Below are 13,010 nucleotides of genomic sequence, written 5' to 3'. Positions count from 1 at the left end.
CCAAATAAGATGAAGCCAAGGAGGCTCATACCAAGACACATCATAATTAAAATGCAAAAGGTTATAGACAAAAAGAGAATTGTAAAAGCAGCAAGAGAAAAGCAGTTAGTTACCTACAATGGAGCTCCCATAAGACTGTCAGATGATTTCTCAACAAAAATTTTGCAGGTCAGAAGGGAGTGGCAAGAAATATTAAAAGTGATACAAAGTGAGGATCTTACAACCAACCAAGATTACTCTACCCAGAAAAGCTATCATTTAGAATTGAAGGACAGATAAAGAGCTTCCCAGGCAAGAAAAAAATAAAGGAGTTCATCACAACAAACCAGTATTACATGAAATGTTAAAAGGTCTTCTTTAAGAAGAAGAAAAATATATTTAAAATATGAACAATAAAATGGCAGTAAATACATCACTATCAACAATTGAATCTAAAAATTAAAGTAAACAAACAAGCCCTGGCCAGTGTTCTCAGTGGTTAGAGCATTGGCCCAAGCACTGAAGGGTCAGAGGTTCAATTCCCAGTCAAGGACACATACCTGGGTTTCAGGTTCAATCCCTAGCCCTGGTTGGGGTATGTGCAGGAGGCAACCAATCTCTCACTCTCTTTCTTTCTCTCTCTCCCTCCCTTCCATTCTCTTTAAAAATCAATGGAAAAAAATATCCTCAGGGGAGGATTAACAATAATAAATAAACAAACAAGCAGAACAGACACAGGCTCATAGATATAGATAACATTTTGACTGTAGCCAAATGGGAGGGGGTTGAGGAAATGGGTGAAAAAAGTGAAGGGATTTAGAAGTACAAATTAGTACTTACAGAATAGTCAAGGGGATGTAAAATACAGGATAGGGAATATATAGTCAATAATCTATACTAATAAAAGAGTAATATGCTATTCGCCGAAACCGGTTTGGCTCGGTGGATAGAGCGTCGGCCTGCGGACTGAAGGGTCCCAGGTTCAATTCCGGTCAAGGGCATGTACCGTGGTTGCGGGCGCATCCCCAGTGGGGGATGTGCAGGAGGCAGCTGATCGATGTTTCTCTCTCATCGATGTTTCTAACTCTCTATCTCTCTCCCTTCCTCTCTGTAAAAAGTCAATAAAATGTATTTTTAATAAATAAATAAATAAATAAATAAATAAATAAATAAATAAATAAAAGAGTAATATGCTATTATACCGGGAGACCTTCCGGAGACCTTCCGGATGTCCTTCTGGACAAAGCCGGGGGCTTGGCTGGCCTGAAAACCATGCCCAAATGGCCCTCAGACCCTTGCCCAGGCTGGCACATACCCCTGTGGGGACCCTCACCCCGATGGGGGCGTGACCAGCCTGCAAACAGCCCTCAGCCCCTCACCCAGGCCCACCACATCCCCAGCGGGGACCCTCATCCTGATGGGGGTGTGACCAGCCTGCAAACGGCCCTCAGCCCCTCACCCAGGCTGGCCATACCCCCCCAGCAGGGACCCCCACCCCCATGGGGGTGTGGCCGGCCTGCAAACCACCCCAGGCCCCTCACCCAGGCCAGCCCCACCCCCCAAGGAGACCCCCACCCTGATCTGAAAACACCTTCAAGGCAGACCACCTATGCACCAGGCCTCTATACTATCTACACTAATAAAAGAGAAACATGCAAATTGGTGTCACTCCGCCACGCCCACAAGCCAATCAGGATGAGTATGCAAATTAACCCAACAAAATGGTGGTTAATTTGCATATGCAGGTGCAGAGCAAATACTGAAGACTGAGGACGACTGAAGACTGAAGAGGCTTGGCTTCTCTGCTGCAGCCGGAGCAGAGAAGCCAAGCTTCGCTGTGGCCGGAGCAGAGAAGCCTAGCCTCGCTGCTGTGGCTGAACCAAAGGCCTGGGTTCCAGGTGCCGGAGGAAAACCGGTGCCGGCAGCCCAGGGAAGGAAGGCCTATTGCACGAATCTTCGTGCAACGGGCCTCTAGTCTACACTAATAAAAGGGTAATAGGCTAATTTGGACTGGGAGACCTTCCAGGAGACCTTCACAGACGTCTTTCCAGACAAAGCCATGGTGGCGGGGCTGAGGCAGAGGGGTTAGGGGCAATCAGGCCAGGAGGGGAGGGAAATTGGGAGTGATCAAGCCAGCAGGGGGAGGGAGTTGGGGGTGAGCAGGCAGGCAGAGGGGGCAGTTGGTGGAGAGCAGGCCAGCGAGGGCAAGCAGGCCGGTGGGGGGTGGGGAGTTGGGGATGATCAGGCAGGCAGGCAGGTGAGTGGTTAGGAGCCAGTGGTCCCAGATTGCGAGACGGATGTCTGACTGCTAGTTTAGGCCTGATCCTTGTGGGGTCCCAGATTGGAGAGGGTGCAGGCCGGGCTGAGGGACAACCCCCGCTTGGTGCACAAAATTCATGCACTGGGCCACTGGTATCCTAATAACTATGTATGGTGTCAGATGGGTGTGAGATTTATCGGGATGATAACTCAGTTTAATCACTGGGGTGTACACCTGAAAGTAATGTGATATTGTACATTAACTGTAACTGAAAAATAAAAAAAATGATTTAAGAAGAAAAGAAGGTCAGATCCAGAAAGATTGAGTGTCTTGTTTGTATCATACTACAGGCCCAGTGCACGAAAAGTCATGCACTGGGGGCGGGGGGGGGGGGTCCCCTCAGCCCGGCCTGCCCCCTCTCACAGTCTGGGAGCCCTCAGGGAATGTCCTACAGTCTGGCCTCCCTCTGCGGGAGGTGACCGGGCTGATCAGGGGAAGGTGCTGCCCCCATCACCCTACTGCTGCCGCCACTGCCCAGGCCTCATAGCCGCAGGGACTCACAGCTGCCTGAGCCCTGGGCCTCGCAGCAGCTGTGGCTCTGTCTGCATATTACCCTTTCATTAGTATAGATAACTAGTTTTTAGAATTATGGACTCATAAAAGTGACTTCAGCTATTCATTAGCTCAACTTCCTTCTTCTATATAGAGTACACACAGAGTACATTTTACATAAACAACAACTTGTTTCAGATCAATAATTAATTGATAGCTGCGTGGGGACTAGAATTCAGATCTCTTGGTTACTAAGCAAGTGCTCCTGCTCCCGCTTCACAGTGCTTGCCTCTTCCACAGGGAGAACAGGCGAGCATCAGCTTCCTTTTACTTGAGAACCCAGATACTGGAACACATTTATTAGTTGCATTTTTCTTTTATAAAATTTGTATATTAATAACATTTCCCTGCATTCTTTCAAATTGTAATAAGTAAGATTTCCAGAAATAGTAGCTCTAATTTCAACACTTTCACTACACATTATGGAAAATTGAATGCAGAACATATGTGACACGATACAGCTTGAGAAAGTAACATAAAATATTTTTTTAAAGTTTTCAAATGGAAAACATGAATTTCATTTCTTTTACTTAACTACACAAAATTAGAATCCCTTTTGAAAAGTCTAGTTTGATTAAGTGGAGGAATAAAAATATCTTTCCATCAGGAAACTCTAGTGTCTGGTTCAGAGTCTTCAGAGGTTTTAAACCCAGTCATCTGTTATTTGTCCAAGGCCAAAAATTTAGAGTATTTGGGTGAGGTTAAAGTTTACTCTTAAATGAAAGAACAATGTTTAGTAAAGTTTAACCCACTGTGGGAAAAAAATTTAAACAAATAATATACATAAAGTGTAATCTTTACTGAAGGTAAAGGGTATTCAATATTAACTACTTACATATTTCAATAAACTGGTTAATATTTTAATAAAATTTTCCTCAATGGTATAATGTAATATAAATATTTTTTTAAAACAAATGCAGAAGATATAGCAGTTCTTAGGACTGTTTCTGTTTTGAGCTAGTCAATTGAACTTAATGATTAAACCTATTGTAGATCTTCAGTTTAATAAATTGCTTCAATCCAAAGGTCCAATCTAGGTCAATGGCAACTATTCAAGGAATAATTCAGGGAGGGGAGAAAACTGTGCACTAAATTATTTAGAAGTTCATAACTCAAAATAATAGCAAGCATTTATTGAGTGATCACAGTGTACTAGACATCATCTTAAACCTGTAAATATATTAACTCATTTAGCCCTCATACAAGTCCTATAAAGGTAGGGTTTATTATTATTCCCATAATAAGAAAATTGAGGCAGAATTATTGAGGAACGTGCTCAAATTTACTCAGCTAGTAAGTGCTGGCACTGAATTTGAACCCAAATAGTCTGGCTCCAGAGCCTTTCCCCCCCCTAACCTTATACTCACCCCCCCAACTCTAATGTATACACTCTTCACCACCATATTCTATAGTAGATCTTCAATAACATGATTTACCAAAGACCCTTGGGTGATAGTTGTATTCAGAATTCCAAGTAAAAATATCTAATACCTTGAAATCAAGGAAAAATCCACTAAGCCAAGCTCCTAGGCTCTTAATTTAAGAAAGTGACTTTAGGCATGAATGCACGGAACAGAATAACAGATCTCAAAGGGGAGAGGAGTGGAGGAGATGGAAAGAGATTAAACAAAGAACACATATGAATATATGTATAACCCATGGACACAGACAATAGTGTGGGGAAGGCCTGGGGATGGGTGGGTGGTGGGTGGTGGGTGGAGGGGGGTAAATGGGGAAAGGGTTTTTTAAATATGTTTTATTTATTTTAGAGAGAGAGGGAGAGAGAGATAGAAACATCGATAAGAGAGAAACATCAATCTGCTGCCTTCTGCATGCCCCCTACTATGAATTGAACCCGCAACCCGGGCATGTTCCCTGACCAGGAATCGAACCAGCAACCTCTTGGTGCATGGGACAACGCTCGACCAACTGACCCACACCAGCCAGGCGGTGGGGGACATTTCTAATACTGTCAAAAATAAATTTTTAAAAAGACACAAAGCACCGTAGCCAATTTTGCTAAGTGGTTAGCACTGGCCCACAGACTGAAGGGTCCCAGGTTTGATTCCGGTCAAGGGCATGTACCTCAGTTGTAGGCTCATTCTCCAACTCAGGTTGGGGCAAGTACAGGAGGCAACCAGTCTATGTGTCTTTCCTCCTCCCTTCCACTCTCTCTGAAAAATCAATGGGTGGGGGGGGGGGGGGAGAGGGGGGAGGGAAAATATCCTCAGGTGAGGATTAACAAAACAAAAAGAAAGAAAAGAAAAAGAAAGTTACTTTAGGGAGCATTTGAGATCTTGCTTCCTGGCCATTGTCATCAGCTTTAGCTTAAATAAACTCATAAAAATTATCAAAAAATGTAACTTTAAAAATGGAACCAATAAGCAATTTAAACATCACTAATTCTGGTGTTAAAATAATTCATGCCCCTAAGCCAATTACAAAAGATTTATTCCTCAAAAAATTCCCTTTCCATTTATAGAAATTATTGTCTTGATTTAGAGAGTGATTATATGAAGAAGCAAGAAGAGAGACTGGTAACAGACCAAAAGAGAGATCTACAGCAGCGGGATTGAGACTAATCTACAGCTGCCTAAAACCCAACTTCCTCTATTCAGAAAACTTCTCTGGATCTTTTCTTTTTTTTAACCCTGAAATGCAACCTTTCCTCCAGGAAGAGTCATATGAGTCTAATTTATTATCAAGTTTGTCTCTTGAGGAAGTACTGTAATTCAGTAAAATGAAAGTCAAGTATCTGTGGACAAATTATTTTCTGAGAATCAATAAACTTTCCTTGACCTCTTCCCAACAACATACCTTTCTTATTGTGCAAGAATTTCAATGCTATAAAGTCTAACCTTGGGGCTTGGGAATATTTCAACCTACTAAAGCCTGAGACATAAGCAAGTCCTGTGATAGGGAATAAAGGCTAGAGCATCTGGAAAGGCAGTCATGATGGCAGAGAACAGGCATTCCTATTATCCAGAAAAGGCATAGGATAGGGTTGAATAAGGCATAATCAGCATTGCTAATATGTAATTAGATTAAGATATTCTCCCATTGGTAAGAGTTAAAGAAAACATCCTATTATGATTATGGACATTGACATCTGTCTATGTTTACCTCAAGCCTAGCTCAAGTTGGAAAATGAAAATGTCAATGGAAAGGTACGCAATAAAACTTAATTATGTTTTAGGTTGACTTTTATCATCAAGTGTGATGGGACAGAAAAGTCATGCTGCTTCTGTTACAAGGTTCTCACTATTGGAAGCACAACTCCAACAGAGATGGAGCATCACCCTGAAAATACACAGGAAAAGGAGGGTGCTATTCCATAAAGAATGCCCAATGCGAAAAGGTTGGAGGGCCATCAAAACTTAGATTTTCTCCAACATAAAAGATTCCTCAAAGATTGTGGAGCATATGATTAAACAAAAGAGGCCACACACAGTTGGCGAGATCTTAACAAAGCCAAAGTCTCAGAAATAGTCAATATGTTGTACAACTTGGAGCAGAGGAAGAAAATCAAAATAGTGTCTGTGTTACTTATGTAAACAAATCTATAATTACATCTATTTTAATACTAGAGGCCCAATGCACAAGTAGGCCTTCCTTCCCCCAGCTGCCGGCACCAACTTCCCTCTGGCACCCGGGACCCAGGCTTCCCTCCAGCCATTGGCAGGCACCAGGCTTCCCTCACAGCCCTGCTTCATCTGGAAGGTCATCCAGAAGGACGTCTGGAAGCATGTCCGGACTAATTAGCATGTTATGCTTTTATTATTATAGATTTTGAGGCAAATCACAAGGAATTGGCAACTATTATTTCACTTTTGAATATAGCTATTTGGCAACTCTTCATTCAGTTTCTTTTTTTACATAATTCTTTCATTTACTCATCAATTGTGTTTTGGCAACTATATTTCAAGTACAGTTTAGGTACAAGGAATAGATTAGTAAATCAGGTCCCTGACTTATTCTAGGAGCTTTCATTCTAAAAATGGGAGACAGCAACCAGCAAACAAATAAGTAATAAATTATGAAGTGATAAAAGCTATGAAAAAATATGTGTGAAAAAGAGTGAATGGAATGGCAACATTAGACTAGGTGGATAAGAAAGGTCTCTTTGAGGAGGTGACCTTTAACCTAAAATCTGAACTTCAAAGAAGGAGACAGCCATGTAAAACCCTAATTGAAGAGTTTCAGGCAGCCTGATATTATTAAAGAAGAACTCCAAGCCTTGAGTTTCATTTAGAAATTGCAAAAATTACCAACAGTTTTGAAAAAATTTTTACCAAACAAAAATTCAAATGCATAGCACATCTTATTCCTGGGAGCATAAATAGAGGAAGTATACTTGGCAATATTTTTATGAATTAATACACCTTTGTATCTGTGTTTACTTCTATATAATTTATATGTATATAAGTATATTTATTTAATATAGATTCATATATATATATAATTTCAAAAATGTCATGATGTCCTGGTGAAAAATAGATCATCTAATCCAGGGGTGGGCAAACTTTTTGACTCGAGGGCCACAATGGGTTCTTAAACTGGACCGGAGGGCCGGAACAAAAGCATGGATGGAGTGTTTGTGTGAACTAATATAAATTCAAAGTAAACATCATTACATAAAAGGGTACGGTCTTTTTCTTTTTTAGTTTTATTCATTTCAAAGGGGCCGGATCCAGCCCGCCGGCCGTAGTTTGCCCACGGCTGATCTAATCTAATAAAAGACAAACATGCAAATTGACCATACCTTCACTACACCTTAAGCCACGCCCACCAGCCAGTCAGAGCGACTGTATGCAAATTAACCCAACCAAGATGGCGGCCAGCAGCCACAGAGCTGGAGTGAGCAGGAGGCTTGGTTGCTCCAGTGATGGAGGAAGCCAAGCTTCCCGGCTGACTCTGAGCTCCATTGAAGGCAACAAAGTTTCAATTATAGGGGTAAATAAATCCCAGAATTAAAAAAAAGAAAAAAAGGAGAGGCTGGGAGCTTCTGTCACCGGGAGGCTTGGCCAGCCTGAAAACAGCCCTCGGACCCTCACCCAGACTGGCCAGGCACCCAGTGGGGACCCTCCACCCTAAAGGGGGTGTGGCCAGCCTGAACACAGCCATCAGCTCTGCACGCAGGCTGGCCAAACCTCCATGGGGTGAGGGTCCCCACTGTGGGGGGGGGGGCTTGACCAGCCTGCAAACAGCCATCAGCTCCTCACCCAGGCTTGCCAGGCACCCCAGTGGAGACCCCAGCCTGAAAGGGGTGTGACCAGCCTGTAAACACTCATCAGCCCCTCACCCAGGCTGGCCAGGAACCCCAGCAGGACCCCCACCCTGATCCGGGACACCCTTCAAGGCAAACCAGCCTGCCCCCACTCGTGCACCAGGCCTCTATCCTATATAATAAAAGGGTAATATGCAAACTGACCCTAACAGCAGAACGATTGGGAATGACTGGTCACTATGACACACACTGATCACCAGGGGGCAGACGCTCAATGAAGGAGCTGCCCTCTGGTGGTCAGTATGCTCCCACAAGGGGAGCTCTGCTCAGCCACAAGCCAGGCTGATGGCTGCCAGTACAGTGGTGGTGGTGGGAGCCTCTCCTGCCTCCTCAGCGGCACTAAGGATGTCCGACTGCAGCTTAGTCCCGCTCCCCACTGGCAAGTGGACATCCCCTGAGGGCTGCCGGGCTGCCAGAGGGATGTCTGATTGCCAGCTTAGGCCCAATCCCCTGGGGAGCGGGCCTAAGCCAGCAGGTGGTCATCCCTTGAAGGGTACCAGACTGCAAGAGGGCATAGGCTAGGCAGAGGGGACCCCTTCCCTGAGTGCACAAATTTTTGTGCACCGGGCCTCTAGTTATTATTATAATGTTTTCAGCAGCAGCTTGTAAGAATACCAAAGACTATTCTAGCAATCCTAAAAGAAGTCTCATCTACTCAGTGAAATACTGTCAATTTCATCAGGACCAGAGCCATGAACCATGATCTTTCCCAAGAGGTCTTGGTAAGATAAGGAGCAGGATAAAAACCTTTTCTATATAACACAGAAGATCATTGACATTCTAAAGGCCATGTCTTGAAGCACTTGCTTGATATTTAAACAAATGATTTATTTTTTTAAAAAAGATAAGCTTATTCAGAATAGACAGAAATGAGCTCATCTGCAGTTTACTTGATGGCTAGTAGATATTGGGACTGAGTGAATGTGAGAAATCTTTCTATTAAAGGCAGTCACTGGGATGAATTAATTGATTGGGTTATCATCGTCTTGTTTCTAGTTAGGCAGAATGGTGTAGGGATAATGAGCACAGATAAGGAAGTTAGAATGATTAGAATCAAATCCAGACCCAACACTTTCCAACTACATAAACATTAAAACATTCTATGAGCCTCAGTTTCCCCATCTGTAACATGGATACAATATTTGCCTCAAAAAGTGGTTGTCAGGATTAAATGAAATAAGGTATGTGAATTTTTTAGCATAGTGCCTAGAATATAGTAAGAATTTTTCAAATTGTCAATTTTATAATATGGAATAATGAAATATTTATGACTCTCCCCTTAAAATGATAAATTGAAAAACAATTCATTTGTATTCCCAGTAAAGGACCAAAGGAAGACCATTCAATAATCACATAAGATGGGAGAATGAGATGAGGTGGAAAGAGATGGAGTAGAATGGAATGAAATGAGTGGAAGGGAGTGGACCCAAATTTACCAACTAAAACAAAATCTAAATAAAATGCACAAGGCAAAATATAGCAGTGAACAGTATCAGTCTTACAATCTTTCTCTTTAAATGATAGCAGTAATCCTCTCCTGTTCAACTTGATTTACCAAAAAAACTGAGGGCTGTCCTTATATAAAGAACTAATTCAAAATTCTGCTTATAGCAAAGGAAACATTTGTCTTTTCTGAGGAGCTGGGATGCTTCTACATGGGATCTTTGTTTCTTGCTCTGCTTTGTTTGGGGCTCAGTGATCAGGGATTTGTTCTGTATTTATTTTGAGCAACTCCCCCTAGCCTTTGACTTTCATATTTCCCCACCCTGTCCTCTTTCTTAAGATGTTTTTGTACTTTGGTCCTTGTTTGAATGGTTCTGTTGTACCTGTGTCCTTTATAAGTCACCACAAATTTCCCTTTAAAAGTAGATGTCGTTATATGCATAGCCCACGGACACAGACAACAGTGTGGTGAGGACCAAGGGAGGGGATGAGGGGGGAGGGGATGAGGGGGGCGGGGGGCTGGATGGAGGCAGGCAAAGGGAGTGAAAATGGAGGGCTTCTGCAATAGTGTCAACAATAAAAAAATTTAAATTAAAAAAATTAATGTAAATTTTTTTTTAAGTAGATGCCACATAAAGATAGGAAGAAAAAAGGTAAGAGGGAGGGATGGGGGAGGGAAAGAGAAAAAATTTCTTAAAAGTATACCTTTAAATGAGGTCTTACAAATTTAGGAGCCTTAATGGAGCAAACTCTAGGATTTTATAAATTTTTTAAACTTCAACTAAACTACTTTATAAACTTTAAACACACAAACAAAAACATTTTCCCCAAGTTTAAATTTTACTGGGGTTTTTTTCTGATACATTTTCTCATGCTAATTTTCTAAATCCTACGAATACAGTAATCTAGAAATATTGTTCTTTGGTGGGAAAGGGAAAAGCCAGATCTATTCTCAGCTACCACGGCATCAGCAGCCAATGTGTCTGACGCCTTTTGTCTCTGCAGCGGATCTTTACAACCACGCATTGTGCTCCTTCTGTCCTGCACAGCTGCCCTCTCAGAGGGACGCCTGTCCTTCTGCCCTCTCCTGATGGACCCTATTTACCCATATTTACTGTGTTTCATTAGAAACTTCCTACAAAAGAGAAGTGCTGAGCACACCCAGCTTCGAGTCCCTCATAGAGAACCTGCATAGCCCTAGGGAACAGTGCGGATTGCAGAAAGCCTCTGTTGAGAGTTTCTGGGGCTTTCCTTTAACATCATTGTTTTACACATCATGGACCTCCCCACCCGCTTCCCCTGGATCAGCTCTAGCACATAGCAGGTGACCAGCAAAATATTTGTTGAATAACCAGGAAAATTGTTTTCTAAATTACATTAATTTTTTAGTAGTTTTCTATACCTAAAAAGGGAGAACTTTGTGTGCAAACCATATTATCATTATTTACAATCCTAGAGAACACATTCTTAAACTTCCTTCCTGAAATGAAACTTTATTCTATGTATGTTTGATTATGTGTGTATGTGTGTGTCCATAACTATTTTCCTTTCTTAGATTTAGCTAAAGAAATCCAAACATGTGTTATTAATGGTTTTAATTCTTACTCTCCTCTCCATTCAATCAGGATTTGAAAGAGCATAAAGAGGCCAATGCAACCATGTCATCCATCACCTTGCCCACTCACACACACGTAGTCATGTACACACAACCATATTCCAGCCATCAATTGGCCCTTGTCGTCTATATTTCATAGAAGACAAGGGCCAATTGAGGCGGGAGCCTCAGCCTAGACACGGCACTTTTCAGTGCTGTGGCAGGTGCAGGGACCGAGGCTCCACGCCTTCTCTCGCTCTAAGTTAAACATAGTGAGACAACATTACCTCTCTGGATCCTGACCACAGCCCTCCAGATGCCCAGTCCCAAAACGATGGTGGTCAGCAGCCCAACCACGATGGCCAGCAGCGTCCTCAGGTCACACACACGGCGGGAAGCCATGGGGAAGCCAAGCCACAAATCCACTCCTGAGTGAAAAATAACTAGCTTCTTTTCTTCTCAAGCCAAGAAGTTTAATCTAAAAACTTCTAATCTACAAAATAAAAATGATTTTTTTTTCTTTTAGTGACCTTTCAGGCAGATATCCTCATTTTTAAGGATATTTTTAGGGTAATCAGGGAGAATGCAGTTCGAATCATGGAATGAAAAGTACATACTCTGCTTGCAATTTCCTCATCTTCACTGAGTGAGAACATGAAAAAAGTGATTGGAGCATGGAAAAGGGAAGAGAACTCAGGGCAATAAAGAAGAAGGGGAGGGAATAACTAACAGAGTCAAAGGGTAAAGGTCCTGACAAGCAAGATGGTGGGGAAGGGAACAAAACAAAAGAAACCTAGAGAGGCCCTGGTAGGTGTCCCTCAGTGGTTAGAGCATCTGCCTGAGAACCAAAGGGTCACACGTTCAATTCCCTGTCAAGGTTGCAGATTTGATCCCTGACCCTGGTCCAGGCCTGTGTGGGAGGCAATCAATTCATGTGTCTCTCTCACAATTCTCTCTCTCTCTCTCTCTCTCTCTCTCTCTCTCTCAGTGGCAATCTAAAATAGGAAGTCAGACCACAAGAAGGAAGAGAAGGGTGTCAACACTTGGACAGGAATGGGGGTGATCAATCAAACAGGTAAACGTAAGAATAATTGGAGCCAAGTTCTTTACTCTAGGAGAAGGGAGTTACAAATATGGAAAGGAAGAGAACTTGAATGCCATAAGAATTTGAAAACAATCAGAAATATGAAGAGAGAAAAACTGTATGCAGTTAATTCTGAAGGGAAGATGGCTGTCAGAGGAATGTATGAGTCAGTTATAAACTTCTTATTCAAAAGGTGAGTGTTTCAATGGAAGGAATGTGATATTACTCCTTATTTCTAATACTTGAACTAATAATTTCCACTGTGCCTAAAAAAACACCCTGTAGTGTTGGATTGGAATTGGATATATGCCAAATATATATGAGTTTGTATTATGTATATATATATATATATATATATATATATATATATATATATATACATATATATATATATATGTATATATATATAAAACCATGAGTTTGTATTTATGTATACATCCAATTCCAATCCATATTATGTAGATATATATATATATATATATATTTAAATATGCACTCAATAAATATATTTATATGCAGGGTGGGGCAAAAGTAGGTTTACAGTTGTTCATATTGAAAATAATACAATCTACACTAATAAAAGAGAAAAATGGTAATTGGCGTACAACGATACCCTTTTCATTGGCTAATCAGGGCTATATGCAAATTAACTGCCAACTAAGATTGGCAGTTAACTGCCAACAAGATGGCGGTTAATTTGCATATGTAGGCACAATGCAGGGAGGCGAAAGAGAAAGCAGGAAGAAGCCCC

At 41.8% G+C, this 13,010-nt stretch overlaps 1 protein-coding gene across 4 annotated transcripts in view; it reads right to left on the bottom strand.

The window, feature by feature from the left end:
• The window catches only part of ADGRG7 (adhesion G protein-coupled receptor G7), a 91,104-nt gene extending 79,185 nt beyond the window's left edge, over nucleotides 1–11,919 (bottom strand). For 3 of the 4 annotated variants that reach the window (XM_059687995.1, XM_059687998.1, XM_059687996.1), the window contains exons 1-2: nucleotides 11,789–11,919; nucleotides 11,463–11,660 (exon numbers count right to left, since the gene is read on the bottom strand). In XM_059687995.1, coding sequence (XP_059543978.1) covers nucleotides 11,463–11,577 — 115 coding nt within the window. In that variant the 5' untranslated portion in view covers nucleotides 11,578–11,660; nucleotides 11,789–11,919. Of the gene's footprint in view, nucleotides 1–11,462; nucleotides 11,661–11,788 lie in introns of those variants that run through there. The other variant, XM_059687997.1, reaches the window with a different exon arrangement.
• Nucleotides 11,920–13,010: the final 1,091 nt, after the last annotated feature.

This window comes from Myotis daubentonii, chromosome 3 (genome assembly GCF_963259705.1).
Source record: "Myotis daubentonii chromosome 3, mMyoDau2.1, whole genome shotgun sequence".
Lineage (NCBI taxonomy): Eukaryota > Metazoa > Chordata > Mammalia > Chiroptera > Vespertilionidae > Myotis > Myotis daubentonii.
The sequence above is the reverse complement of the archived record's forward strand: the minus strand, read 5'-3'. Positions and strand labels throughout refer to the sequence as shown.